Below are 15,310 nucleotides of genomic sequence, written 5' to 3'. Positions count from 1 at the left end.
CTTATAGCTAAATCTAAGATATATCAGGTTATGAAGGTTAAAGCCATATTTGGTAAGATGGGTCAAGTACCGCTCTAAGAATTTCCCAGATAAAATCTGACATTAATTTCATATAACTCTGTAAAGCAGATTATAGTTCACATTTTATAGATGAGGACATAGACTAAAGTCAGTCAAGGAATCTTCCACGGTGCCCAGCCAGAAGGAGGTAGAGCCATGCTTCACACTCAGGCCAGTAAGTCTTTACAGCCATTCTGTCCTCCCTAGCACATGTCAAACACTAGAGCAGGAGCCAAGTTTCTTTTCTGAATTCCCCCACCCAGAAACCCAAACTGGGGGTGGGGTGGAGGGTGAAGAAGTGGATTTGACTTTCAGTTGACCTGTCTGTGGTTCTGCTCAACATTCAGGGAAAAATCTCTACCCTGACAGTCCTCATTAGCACGCTGCCCTAATCTGGGTCTTGCCTTTTTTCTTTTTTTCTTTTTTTTTAATGTTTCCATCTCTTTATTTAAAGGTTTCCCATGTTGTCAACATAACATCGTCTTCCTGGCTACTGCCCTTTTATCTGATCCTCTATTTTGATCTTTCCAACTTTCTATAATCATTTCAATTGTGTTTATCTCATCTTACCAAAAAGATCATATGCTCTTTTAGGATGGTAACTATATCTGATATTTTTATAGTTTTATTTTTATTTTCTTTTATTGTTGTTCAATTATAGCCTTCATTCCTTCCTGGGCTGCCTCTTCCTGCTCCAAGAGTAGCCAGTCCAAGTGGCTTTAAAATCTGGCAATATCAGATGTATGTTCAAAGACTGTGAGCTGGCTCAAGTTCATCTATATATAAGGTGTTTGCTCTAGAGCCACCCTCTGATTTTCCAAAGTTCTCCACTGTTCTTTGGAGAAGGCTAAATTAGCATGCTGCCTGGGGTAGAAACGCTTTAATTGGTAACCAGCTTGCCTCATTTATACTGCTCAGGGGGTTATGATTGAGGCTCACACAGAGATTCCTGGCCTTCTTTCTAAACAAGGTATGATGCCTGGGAATCGTGGTGCAGCATGTGTAACGCTGGGAAGGTAGACGCTGTGGAGTTTGCAAGGAAGAATCAACAGAAGTATTACCATGTCCGTGAAGCATAAAAACCCGGTTTCCCTGGACAAGGCTGCCTGTATTCAGAAGGCGGGATGACTGGCCACTGAAAGCCTTTGGGATCCTCATCCTTAGGACAGAAACCTATGTGAAAGTAAGAACCAACATGAGAAACATCAATCTATGCTTCAGATTAGAGGCACAAGATGACAGCAAAACAACAATGCTTGTAATTAGGTATTTATTTCATGTACTAATAAAATACTAGAATTTTCTGGTCAGAATTTGTAAAAATCTAAAATTAGAAATTAGGAAAAATAACCATTTACTATATTTTAGGTACAAAAACTATTACAGTTTACAAAACCATCATATAAAAACACACACTTTGCAGGTAAAATGAGTACAATAAAGGTTTATTCAGAAAATAGACACTACATAAAATGAAAACAGTTCCGCAAACTTCAAAATGTAAAATCCCCTCTGATCTTTTTTGCAAAGGGGAAAGCCTGTAAAATAGTGTTGTTGTTGAGTTGCAAGGATATTTGCTGGAAAAATTTCCAGCTGCTCTGAAAGCATCTTAGGCAAACCTGGCGGTTTGCTGGGGGAATGGAAAGGAGGCCCCCGCGAGCCAAGGCCACGCGCCTCATGCACACGCCTGCATCCTCCAATCATACTGCCTGCTGTCTGAAAACCCTCTCGGTAAGTGTCATGCCATAAACGATTCAGGCTTTACAATTTACAAATCATCAAAATGAAAGCAATATATCAACAACAATGACAAAAACAACATCTTGTATTTCGGTACCAAAAATAACAGCAAGTCACACCAGCCTGTTGGGAACCAGTACTGCAGTCACTATTCAAACACTTAAATGATTTTCCCACCTATATTATGCATCTTAAAATTGTTAAAGTTTAGCCCTATTTTCTTCTCAATTAGTAGAAACTTTTTTTTTTCACAGACCAACTTGCAGAAGAACAATAAAGTGTAGGCTTTAAATCAAGTGGTGTAAATTACATGCCAGAGAGCAAGTTGTCCTGGGATTCCCCAGCCTCTGAGGACAGAGAAAGGGCTGTCCTCACAGGGCCCCTTTGTCATACATACATGTACACATGCACGACTATTCGTCAAGCTGCTTCTTTGTGGACTTTTACGTGTGAAAGGGCAGCATCTGTACCTACCTTGTCCCCAAAGGGCCCCATTTGTAAATAAGCAAGCGTTTTCCCATAGAGGCTCAGAAACTGCTGCTGATGACGATGATGATGAGTAGCCCTCCATCTCTATGAGACCCCAGTAATTGTGTGGGCTGACACATTAGAGATGGGTGGCTCCTCGTGGAGGGAAAGATACCTGCTTCTTTATTACACTGTGATTCCAGCCTCAGTCACAACTGTGGCCTTGAGACTGAGGAGCAGCCACTTCCCCAGCTTCAACCTCCTGCGTGTGTATAAGGCCAAGTCTCAAAGTTTTCTTTTACTCTCTACTAACGTGTCTAATCCTAATAACTGTAATCAAAGAGAAACATTAGAACAATAACTTTATTTTCTGTTGCCTGATATTTTTGATCATTTGCTTTTCTAAAATCTTCTCTTCAGGCCTCATTCATTTATTTATTTAAATATTTAGGAGCTGGGCAATGTGCTGGGTGCTGGGGTGAGGTGGGAAGTTAAAGAAAAATAAGATGTGTTCTCAAGCCAGAGGAAATTCCTGTTTAACAGGAACAAATATAAGAACACACATAAGTCCAGTTAAATACTATGGCCTTCTAATGGTGGTTCAAAGGCAGTGAGAATCTGTTTATATGTAGATGACGTCAGAAAGGCTTTATGGAAGAGGTGATTCTGGGCTGCCTTTAAAACTCTGTAGGTGATGAGCAGGTGAATGGTGAGAGTAGAGAGGAGCAGGGTGGGCAAACACAAAGAAAGGAGGCATAAGAGAGCGTGGTGTGTTGGGCAGGTGCAAGCAATAAGGTCGCAGTGTGGCTGGTTGGAGCTTAGGATATGAATGCTGTTTAGGTAAGAATTGAATCTAGGTCTTCGATAATGCCCAGATTTCCGGCCTGTTCCTGCAAAGCCAGTGGTGTGATTAATGAAGTCAGAAAACATAAGAGAAGGAAATGTTTATAATAAGAAATTGCCTTTTGCATGATTTACCTCATTAGTATTCCCCCATGCACATATACACACTCTCTTTTATCCTAAAGTTGAAGCCAATTCTGATCAAGACAATCCTGGAATTTTGCTCATACTTGTGGTTTCATAATACACCCCTAAAAGAAAGTATAAACTCTCCACTGCCCCTTTCATTCCCTTAGATTCATAGGCACCAAGGTGATATCTTTTATGCTAACCATGTCATCCATTTGTTATCCTATCACCGCTGTGAGGAATTTCATAATCAGAAAAGCAGCTTTAAAAAAGCAAACTGCACACACACAGGGAGACTATTTTTGTTGTTTCAATTAAACCTGAATATACAGTCATATAAAGTACATATTATAAAAAAAATTAAAGGCACTTACCCAGTTGCCTCACTTTCACTGTATAAAGCCTCAAGTCCTCATCCAGGGACCCATTATTTTTTAAGAGTTTCTGCTGAATGACTTTTCCTTCTAAATTGTGATTGTTGGTAGCATTGTAAACTAGAAGGGCCCAAACTGTCAACCTAGGGAAACATTGCAGATAGAACTGTTGTTGGATTGGTTGTTTTGGTTTTGGGCTTTTTTTTGGGTAGAAAAATAGGACATTTGAATATGGTAGTAAGAGGGATGACCATAATGTGTTGACACTAAAAAGACATGCCAAGGCACACAAAGACTTCTATTGCTGCATAAGTGATAATTTTGAAAATGTCTCAATGTAAATACATTTTATAGGATTTTGCATGTATAATTCTATCATATATCACATCATCCCACTTCTTTTTTTGTCATTTGAATCAATTTTTTAAAATTTTATCTTTCAACACATTTCTTCTGAGAAACATTTTTAGTAATATTTCATAGCACACATACACGAAAAGGACATACTTATTATAACTAATATGACTAAACTGATTATGGGACTTCTGAAATTATTTAGTGTTGTTACTTACAAATGTGTTACAATTTCTCTGGAATTGTGACAAATGATTTCCCATTTCCATGAAATATTTGCAAGTACTTTGCATAGTGAAAAGTTACATAGTAAGTAGGCAAAATGTACTCAGTGACTGACCAGCACATTACTGAAGAAGTTAACAGATTTTGAATGTTTTTTAAAAAATATATCTCTGAGGGAAGCAGAAATGGATCCCAAAAGCCCTATCCGGACTTTTCGCCCTACAATTTGAAGAAGTACAATTTTCGGCTGAACTGTAATCACAGTTATAGTCAATAGCAGAAATCAAAGCTATTAATTCAACATGGAGGTGAAATTAAATGACTTTATTTTGTCAGGTAGAGGAGAAACATTTTCTCTTGTATGTGAAAGTTCTGTATTTGCAATAGAACTTTCATCCTCATATTCTGAGGAGGAATGAATAATATAAATAAGTCATTATATTATCAATATCAGTTACTATCCACATGCCAAAGTCATTGTTTTTGAAATAAAGCACTCAGTGGAGTGGCACTATATATTTTATTTATGAAATTCTAGGGCAGTCAATAAAAACAAAAGTCAGTGTATTAATATATTTGTGGTGCTAAAAAGAAAAGAAAGAGTGAAATATTTGCTATTGAAGGTTAAGTGAAGTTAAAGAAGAGTTCCATTTTCCCTCTAAATATCTATACTAGTCTCAAGGACAAAATGCTCTACTGTTCTCATAATTAACTTTGATGGGCTATTTATCTTTAAAATGATCTGCTTAATGTTCATACATAAGTCATATTTCAAGATGAGACAAACATAGTTGTGAGTATAACAGTGAACTGTGATAACAATTTTTATCGTGGCATATGAAAAAGTAACCACTGATTAAATTATCCTTGAAAGATAAGCTTTGGCACTCCAGTTACTGAGAACTTACATCTGAGATTGCAACCTTGTACTTCTCTTGAAAATTGAGAAGATAATTAGCACAATATAATGTGGATGATATTAGACACCTAATTCAGCAATTCAAGAATGACCATGCATTGCCACAGGTCTTATCTGGAGTGTTTTCCTCTCTCATCCTGAAAACTAAAACTATTTTATAGTTCTACAAAGTCACGTTCTATCTGTTGTGACCATCAATCATTCTTTATTTGAATAAACCAGCCTGTGTGGCTCTGGTTTCCTGCCTGTCCAGGCGATAGTGTGATAGCGTTATCTGAAGCTGTGGTCTGTGGTCAGTGTTAAAATCGAATTGAAAGGAAAGTTTGGAAAAAAGAGTATGTGTAAGACTAGTAGACTATGGTTTAGAAAAAAACTATGAAAGACTATAGAGGCTTATCAAGAGCATTAGAAAGTAGAAAAAAGAGAGGGTGAGAAAGACTTTAAGAATATATTTTCAAACAATGTCAAGAGTTCATACCAAAGAAAAACTAAATATGTAGGTTTTACTATATACAGTGTCTTAGTTTGCTCTCTTTATAAATTTTGTGAAGTTCCCAGTGGTTTGACCGACAGGAAAGAGAGATTTCATCATTTTAAGTGTCTTTCAAGCAAGAGTTTCTGAGGTGCTGACATACACTAGTGTTGGTACCTGTCAGGTAGAAGAAGAATCACAATAAATAAGCTGTCAGGTAAAAGAAGAATCACAATAAATAAGCTAAGAAGGGCAATGCTGACCTCTTAAGAGAGAGTCTGCCATTGGTGACACCCTAAACTAGGGCCACCTCAGGCGCTAGACAGCGTCCAGCAAAGGGATCCTGGTCATTGCTGGATTCTGTATTCAAGGCTCCATAAGAACTAGCACGAAGGGTTGGAGGAGTCATTATTTGGCAAAATAGAGGAGAAATATCCATCAAGAAGATCGTATTAGAATACATTATTCTTTAGATCATAAAGGAAAGGAATAATGACAAAATAAAAACAACTTTCCCTAATCTGGTGGCTCAATCCGGTTTATTGATTATATACAGAAATGATAAGCTTCAGATATAACTTTAAAAACTTTTTTCCTAATATTGAATAGAAAAAGGAAAAAAAAACAAGAAGAAAACTCTCTGGTTAACTCTCACATGAAATTTTATTTTTATTTTCTTATCATAAGAATATATCACCTAAAAATAATTTTATTTCATTATGGTTATAAATCCATAATTTAAATTCAGTCAATTGAAACTGAGCAAGACTTATGTAAACTTTTGCTTTTCTAGTCATTTTTTAAAATTCTATGGAGATATGATATAGCACATACACATGACTATATTTATTGCATTTAGGAATTTAGGTTGTTTTTCGGTATATGGCATTCTGAGTAGCTAATTCTTATATGCCAACTGATTATATAGTGGACATATCCATTAAATTACCTACTTAAATCATGATCTTAATGTAAGTCTAAAATGGAGATTTCAGAAAATTATCTGATGTCTTTAAATACAGAAAATATTTTGGCACCTATTACCTACATTATTATATGCTATCATACATAAATACCTTATTTTTTAAAAAGCTACAACAATTTTATTTTTCTTTGAAGTTCTCTTTGAAATGAGGTATGGGTTATCATAAACTGGAAACATTAAAACTAGTAATTCATCCACTTTAACTGTCCTACTTCTGAATTATTTTTCATCAGATGTACATTTGCATCCAGTCTGCTACATTACGGTTTTAGCTATAAGAAAAAAAATAGTGTGCATTAGTGATAAAGAAATAATCTAAATGTGCTGAGTGATTAAAATGTTTCTCTCCTATCTCACTGTTTTACTTTCTCTACCAGAGAGTCAAAAGAGAGGGCAGGAGAAAGGGCATCATACTTTCTCTGAGACTTTCTCAGTGTTACCTTTGATCATCCACAATGCTTCTCTTGACTTTAACCTTGTCCTCTTCCACATTCCGGTGAAAACTATAAATAAAAATATGTACATTCATTATCAACCTATCTGCCACACCACCAAAAACAAAATTTGAGGAGGTGAAAGAAAGAAGCAGAATGTACATTCTAAGCCAGTATTTCCAAATGTCTGTTCTGAGGTTCCCGTTTTATCGTATGCACGGAACACTGGCTGCACAGTCAAATAAGCTTGGCAATTATGTTCCTTTACTCTCTTTTCAAGATTCACAATGCATGTTAATATACTTAAGCATTTGAGATGTTCTGATATATAGAAACCTGCTTCAGTTTGCTCAGTAATGTACCTTATTTTGCCATGTATAATGCACACTTTTTTTGCCCAAATTTCTGAGGGAAAAATAAGGATGCACATTACATGGGTAGTACTAACTCCATATCTATATAAATGTTTTTAATTCCTTTAATTTTTCTTATGCGTTAAAAGCGTAACTCTAGAAAGCAATAACAATATCCATATGCAAAATAATACCTTGGAATATGATAATCGGTTTTGTTTCTAAATATAAATAAATAAATAACTGGATTAAAAAATTAAAATGAAAGATTTTTTTCCTCAAAGTTTAGTCAAAAACATGGGAGTGCATTGTACATGGCAAAATACAGTACTTCTTGAACTCATCTGACCACTGATACATTTCTCTGTGTTATTACACCTCTTGGGTACACAGAATATATGCTTAGGGTTCATGAGATATATTTTAGGAAGTTCGTTTAAGTATAAAACTGTGAAAACAAGGTGCAGAGGAGCATATATGTATGCTACTATTTGCTTGGGATTTAGTGTAGTATTTAAATTGAAGAATCATGAAAGGTAATTTTGAAAAGCTAAATTGCAATCAGACTGTAGATGTGTTATCTAGTACAAAATGGTCTCCAAACTGCGGTGCATGCAACCCAGGGGGGTGCTCTAGATGACCCCCAGGGGTATGAGAGGAAACTAACGGAACTTCTATTGAGATATAAATATATATGTATTTATATTCTTTAATTAGCGATACATTATAACAATGTATTAGTTAAGTGAGATATATACATATTTATATTTTTATAAATTATTAAATTATTTATAATTTACTTAATAACCACAAATATATGTTGGGAGTATAGGCTAAATTTAAAAATAAAATGACTGGGATCCGAAATCAAAATATTTATTTAAATTATGGCTGCAACACTGACACTTTTATGCAAATAAACAATATAATATAGAGTTGTTTTTAGAAAGATTATGAAAATGGTACATGTCCATGTGTGTGCTTGTGTGTGTAGGCATAATCAGAGAAAGAGCAGTATAAAATTAAATACTACTTTTTATTTTTCAAATAATTCACTCTGTCATTTACCTGATATTAACTACATAAACAGTGTAGTTCCAGTTTTGGAAGGTTGAATTGAGCTGAAAAATACAATGAAAAAGGGTGAGTATTAGTAATACTTAAAAAAAAATCTGAATCAAGTTTCTTCCCTCCCAAAAGATAAGTTGTTATTGGAACAAGACCCTGGGAAAATCTCAGTGAGCAAGAGGAGTGAAAGAAAAGTAAGATAACAGTCCCTGGATTATTGTATGCCAAGAACTTTACAAATGTTATTTCTTTTAATCCCCAAACAACAAATGAGATAGGTATTATCTGCCCCTACTGTCTTTTAAATGAAGAAACTGAGCTTCACAGAGATGGAATAGGTTGCTCAAGGTTACTCAACTAAGAATGAGCAGATCCCAGTTCATAGCCCGGAAACACTAGACTTTCCTCTCTAGCTCATATTATAATAGGCCATTAAGTTAGTCATAGCACTGAGAAATTAGTTGTAAGAGGGTACACAGGGAAGATGAGCACTATAAACAGCTTTTGTATTCTTCATTCAACAGACACCAAGGTGCAATAAGACTTTTTTTTTAGTAATTTATCATCTCATAAAAATATTAGCAGTGAGAAAAATCATAATAATATAAATCTTGAAATAAACAAAAAATAAATTCAAGATTATTAATAACTATGTTATTTATTATTTGGTTATTTAACAGTCTTTGGGTCTCAGCAGAAAACTTTTTTAATGAGGAAATGGATTCTTCTCAATATAAATAATAAATTTTCATGATGAGTTGTGCAATAAAATCACAAAATAAGATTATCTTACTGATGTGACAATCTCATATACATGTGTATGTATCACTTCTAAATGGGTTTCTTAAAGTCATGTTTCATATACATACTTAGCTTTACTTGCAAGCATTCTAAAATTGAATGTCAATTCTAGGAAATTCTAGCAAAAAGCATTAAACTACTTTTAAATTTTAAGTAGTAATAATATGAATCAGGGACACCACTTGCACTTTCTCTGTTACTAAATATCTACTTCGGTATCTTACATCTTAAACTGATAGTGTCCTATAAAGATTAGCTTTAGATGAGAATGATCCTATGTTGAAAAACATGCATGAAATGAATATAAATGTAAAATTATACCTCTCTAGAGCAGACTCTCCAGGGAATACTGATTTTTGAGATTCATAGATTAGAAGTGGTTTATTTAAGAATGAAAATAAAGAGTTCCATGTTTTGAAAACATTCTGAGCTTAAAAAAACAAAAAGAACAATGCTGGAGAGAAAATGGGATGCAATAGTATACTCTTTCTCTGAAGACCACTCTCCATTCAGAAATTAAACATTTTTTAGTGTTTAAACGAATTCTAAAGTTAATGTGTCATTCCATAAAGTCAACAGTAGTGTTTTTCTTTGACTTCTATTAGAGAATTTCACTTTTATTGCTAATTTTATAGTAGAGTTGTTAATTAAATACTATTGTTTCCTGTGGTCAACTTGTTTTAAAGGGTGTTGCCTTTAAAAATAAAATTGTTTTCCTATCAAATATGTTGTACGTACGAGGGGGGATGCAAAAAACACCAAAATTCTCTTCTGGAGGGCGGACCTCTTGTAGTACAGGCTCGCCCCACTCGGCTAGTGTTCAAGAAATCCATTTGTATTAGTGCACAAGCTGGCACTGTAGTGAGAGGCTGTGTTCAACTTCAGTGAATTGTTTTTGAAGATGGTCTCAACATGTGTCCCCATTTCATGATGGGTGAGTTACCAGCTCACTTGCACACACTGTACTGAGTGTTCAGAAGTTTTGACCCAAAATGGCATGGCCCCCGTGCCCCAACCTCCCTATTCACCCCATCTTGTCCGAGTGACTTTTTTTGTTTCCCTGTATGAAAAAAGTTCTCAAAGGGAACCATCTTGCTGATGTGGAAGAGGTGAAACAAAAAATGGCAGAAGCACTAAAAGGCATCAAAATCAACAAGTCAAAAATGTCTAGATAGGTGTATTGTACCGAATGGAGAGTCCTTTGAAGGTGAATGAAATTTAAACATATAAGAATAAATACATATTGCTATAAATAAATTCCAGATTTCTGCGTATTGTCACCACTATGCCTCAAGGTACGGCTTAACTTTCTTTTATCACCAAGGACGCATTTATTATTACATGCCTATAAGAAAACCCATTTTTCTTATTTAAGAATGTATATGCAAGTGGCTTTATTCACAACAATTGTTTGAACTGTAATAGTATTATATATAAAAATTAGCACAAAGTCCCATAGTATGCCATAAATAGAAAAAATAAATAAGTAATGAAAATCTGTGAGAAATAAAATTTTTGAGACTGTTGTAAAGAAAAAACTGAAAATCAATGTGTTGTATTTGTAAGAAAAAAAGAAAATGTTTAAGTTTCTTTTTTAAATTGGAAATTACTAAAATTTCCATCAATATAATACAGGTTAAGTAAATTAAAACCTAAGTACCTGTCAACAGAAGACTTAAATAAATGACAGACACATACTGGAATCCTATACAGTGTCAAAAAAATGTATAAAGAATGTCTCTGCGTACAGATATTACAAATCAGGCAAAAACAAAAACAAGTACAGTGTAGAATGGTGTGTAAAATACGTTAATTTTAGTGTAGAAAGAATAAAATAGTTTTACTTTCTTTTATATGCACAAATTCTGAAAACCACCCCAAAAAGTCACAGTGGTTTCTAAGGTCATCTCCAGGTAGATAAGCTACCAAGATGGACAAGGGCTGATGACAGATTTTCATGACACAGTGAGTCCGAATAAAGTTGTCAACAGCTTCTGCCACTTGAAGCAAAATGATGTATAATGATATGAATGGTATGTCACAGGCTAACTGATGTAAGTAAGAATTAAGTACCTATGGTATCTCATCAATGTTATAACAGAACAATGTTGAATGAAATAATACTGTTTAAGGACCTGGTGTATATCTTTTCATACTTTTTTTGATTCAAAAATACTCAAACAATTAGATAATAAAATGAGAAATATACTTTTAAAATTAGTGCTGAAAATGTATGCACTCAATAGTAAATAGAGATACCTACCAACACACATTTCCATTTGTGTGGCATTTTCTTTTTTTCCCTCTTTTTCAATTTTTAAATTTATTTTTACAGTTTACATTCAATATTATTTTGTAGGCTCAGTTTCTTGTCCTTTTTTCAAAGGCACCTCTTTCTACGCATAAGCACAATACCTCACTTACATACTGATTTATACACTTAAAATGAACAGTACCTATGTATCAGTACTATCTGTGGGTTGCATTACCCAAGCAGTGGGGTCTTTCCAGATTTCCAGAGGTTAATAGCATAAACCCAAAAAAGAAGTTTTATAGGTTCACTTACCCATACTGCCACCTTGCTCTGTACTTTTACCTCAGGGTGACGAAGGATGTTTTGAATCACTAAGGAAATTCTATAGATAATTCCATCTGTCCATTGGAAATAGGATTTAGCCCATTAATTACATTTTACAGTCATGTAATTATCAGTGTAAATTTACAATCGCATAATTTCACACAGCATAAAAGAAACACCTACATAGGTACAGAAAACTTCTGAGATATTTTTACTTTATGCTCATTGACCTTTGCAACTTCTTAGAAAGAGTTATTGATTAGTTGACTCTTACAGACAATTATTTCATTGCTCCTAAAGTGTTTCTTTGTATTTTTAAGTTTTAAATATTTCTGATATCTATAGTCTGTAAAGTGGTGATGTTTTCATGTACACTTTAATTTCTTGTAACAAGAAATTATCTTTTTTTTTTTGTACATCATAGTTTGGCATGTAACACGAGAGAGATGAGGGGCAGCTGGTAACTTGGAAAAGAACAGGCTTACGCAGATTTACTGCCCTTTGCCTCGCATTCTGCCTTTCATTTCTTTCCCCCATAAAGCATTCACTTCTACTAAGTTATTAGGTTGGAAACCACTAGATTTTTCATCAAAATTCCACAAATGTAGTCATTTGTACCTAACTAGAGGGGAAAAAAAAACAGTATTTGCGTAGAGAATTTCAATCAGCTTGCTTTAAGAAAGAAAACAATATCAGAGAAACTTGGTTTTTTGGGGTTTTTTTCTCTTCCTCTTTTGGGGGTAATCTTTAAAGCAGTATGACACATACATACATACATACATATCAAACTCACCAGCCTGGATTTGCTAAATCTCTCTAGCTGCACGTTACAGGACTCCTTACTAAAATATGGTAGGTTACTGACAGGAAAAAAATGTTTGAATTTCCATTATAGTCAATTCACCTTTCTTCATAATACAGTATATGTTTGGGTATGTCTTAAGTAATGCATGCACAGAAAATTTAGAAATATATAATTAAAACAATGATGAGAAATAGATTTAATAAAGATTTTGGGGAGGCAGTACAAATCAAGGTACAAAAAAAAGTATGCCTCTGGAAATTCCCAAATTTACCAAAGTGCAAATTGCAGTCCAACTACTAAAAGAATGTTTTTCCAGTATATGGGTGGGAAATCTCATGCAAACAAGAAAGCAAGCAAAGCCCTCCAGGATGTAATATAAAAATATAAAATTGGTACAGGTCCCAGTGAGGTTAATTTATGCAGATTAGGTTATTTCAGCTTCTAAAACTCTTTAGGTAGTTTAATGATCTTGAGTTTGATATTCCTTTAAAAATATTCTAAATGAAAAGATTTAGAGAAAAATGATTAAAACAATTTGGACAAGATAACCTTTTTTACACTTTGGATCTCATATCAAATCATGAATATTCCAAATAATTGAGAGGCAATTCAAATGCAGAGGTCCAAGATCCTCTGTTTATTTGGGGTTCCCAGGACACTCTGTGAAGGTTGCCTGATGCCCGCACAGTAACTGAAAGCCACCACTAGATGGAGACCTAAAGTACGTGTTTGTTTAACAGTAGTGTTCTTTTCATCTCAGGAAAACACTGCAAAATTCTACAAATCAGTGATTTTCATCACTGACATTTCTGAAATTATATGGAAGCATCCATGTGTTTAAGATATTTTTCTTTAAATTTTAAATATTACCTACCTCACTTTTTTTTTCCAGTTCACTGTTTTTATAAATAAGACATCCAATATCCAAGGCAGCCTAAATCAATTACATAGTACTCTCTTTAGAGTTATATTGCTTAAAGCAAGTCAAATATGTGAATATACAAAAAAAATAATAAAAAAAAAACCCTAGCATCTTGTGCTACAAATTTTCTTGTGCTATGGATTATTATCAGGTAGTCTCTCTTCAGAAGACTTGCAATGCACTATTTTTATCCTTAGCTCAAAACTACTCAGAAGCGGCTACTTGTTATACTTAAACATTTTGAATAATGTAGTCAGCAAGTAACCATGAGGAATCTCCAAGAGTGAATTGTCAAAGCAAACTAAAATGTCCACGGAAGGCCTGGTGATAAGGTTTTGAATTGTAGCCAAATATTTGGCACAAGCATGGCCGGTGCAGAAAATTCACAATTACAACACACTGAGGTAAACTTCTCCCTGTCATCCTTGTGGTCAACTTGTCTCCTCCTATAAATGTTACAACTCCCAGAGTGTCTCAGTATAAAAGCTATTCACAAATCTTTCTATGTTCCAGAGACTTTTAAAGATGAATGTATTGTCCCAATAATGTCATCCAGGACAGAAGAAGCCATGATAGACGCTTCTATAGGAAAAAAGTATTTAAGAAGTATCTATATTCTTCCAATTAAATAACTCTTCTAGCCACACAGAACTTTGAAGTAGAAATTATTACTTGCCATTACATATGTGGTACTAAAAAACCTCATTCCTGTCTGAAGGTCTCTCTCCAATTAATTTTTCCTTTTTGTCTTCTTAACATTCTTTTTAGAGTTTCTTGGAAAATGTAAAAATGAAATTACTTTATCTACTCTGTAGTCAAGACAGTGAAATGAAGGTTTGAAAGGTAGAGTTAAAAATATATACTTGAAAAGATCGATGTTAAAATAGAAAGGAAATGTTATTTTAGGTTCAGGGCTATTTCTCTGAACCAGTGATGAGACAATTACGATACGACAGCGGCGTGTGCAATGTGACTGGAGTCTGGCTCATCCTATACCCACCATTGCTATACGACACCTGCCATTCAAAGCTAGACTGTTGGCTAGAGCTATACAAATATCCTGAGACGGAAGTTTTCATCTCAGTTGTTAAACGTATGTGAGAAACTAGAAGCAGTGTTACAATCTGTATTTATAAGCCAACAATAAAGGGGAACAAAGCCAGTTCCTTACTTGGGATTAACTTTGCTGACCTCACCAAAGCTTGATATTCAGTAGCACTAGAGTGATGCTTCAAGTATAGAAAATGTAATTTTGAATGAAAACAATAATTAGTCAAAGAGCTTTTCTTGGGAATGTAATAGAAAAGGTTAAAAGTTATTTGTGGAAATGCCTGGATTATCCATTATTTCCTGAAATATCTGTTTATGAAAAGTAGCTTACAAAACAAGATTTTCTTAGTGTATAATCTGAGGTAGCGGATAAAAGTCTTACTGAAAACAACAAAAAGAACTTGGCACAGAAAAATAGGAACATTTCACAAAAGCCAGGAAAGCACATTTAATTGATACAGTGCATTGAAGAAATCTCTCTGGCTGTCAACCAGTTTTACTCCCTCTCCCCTCACCGCTGATGAACTCGGTAAGACTCTTTGATCGCCAAGAGTTTAAAAAAAAAACAGATAAAGTAGAAAGATAGTTGTGCCTATCTTTCTTAGAGTAAACAATCTAGATTCTCTAGTACAGGACGGGACAAAAGCAGGCTTACAGTTGTGAGTACATGAAGCACAGAGTTTATTCTTGTATTATTAGTTATTAATTATTGTATTATTTTCCATATGAA

The 15,310-nt window shown here is 34.4% G+C and overlaps 1 protein-coding gene across 2 annotated transcripts in view; it reads right to left on the bottom strand.

The window, feature by feature from the left end:
* The window catches only part of ADGRG6 (adhesion G protein-coupled receptor G6), a 128,259-nt gene that overhangs the window by 33,341 nt on the left and 79,608 nt on the right, over positions 1–15,310 (bottom strand). For both annotated transcript variants that reach the window (XM_054570045.1, XM_054570044.1), the window contains 5 exons: positions 11,792–11,877; positions 8,425–8,477; positions 7,010–7,072; positions 3,615–3,757; positions 1,122–1,233 (listed from right to left, as the gene is read on the bottom strand). In XM_054570045.1, coding sequence (XP_054426020.1) covers positions 1,122–1,233; positions 3,615–3,757; positions 7,010–7,072; positions 8,425–8,477; positions 11,792–11,877 — 457 coding nt within the window. The remainder of the gene's footprint in view (positions 1–1,121; positions 1,234–3,614; positions 3,758–7,009; positions 7,073–8,424; positions 8,478–11,791; positions 11,878–15,310) is intronic.

This window comes from Pteronotus mesoamericanus, unplaced genomic scaffold (assembly GCF_021234165.1).
Source record: "Pteronotus mesoamericanus isolate MK-2021 breed Mesoamerican mustached bat unplaced genomic scaffold, CSHL_Meso_final contig_20, whole genome shotgun sequence".
NCBI classification, from domain to species: Eukaryota; Metazoa; Chordata; class Mammalia; order Chiroptera; family Mormoopidae; genus Pteronotus; species Pteronotus mesoamericanus.
The sequence above is the reverse complement of the archived record's forward strand: the minus strand, read 5'-3'. Positions and strand labels throughout refer to the sequence as shown.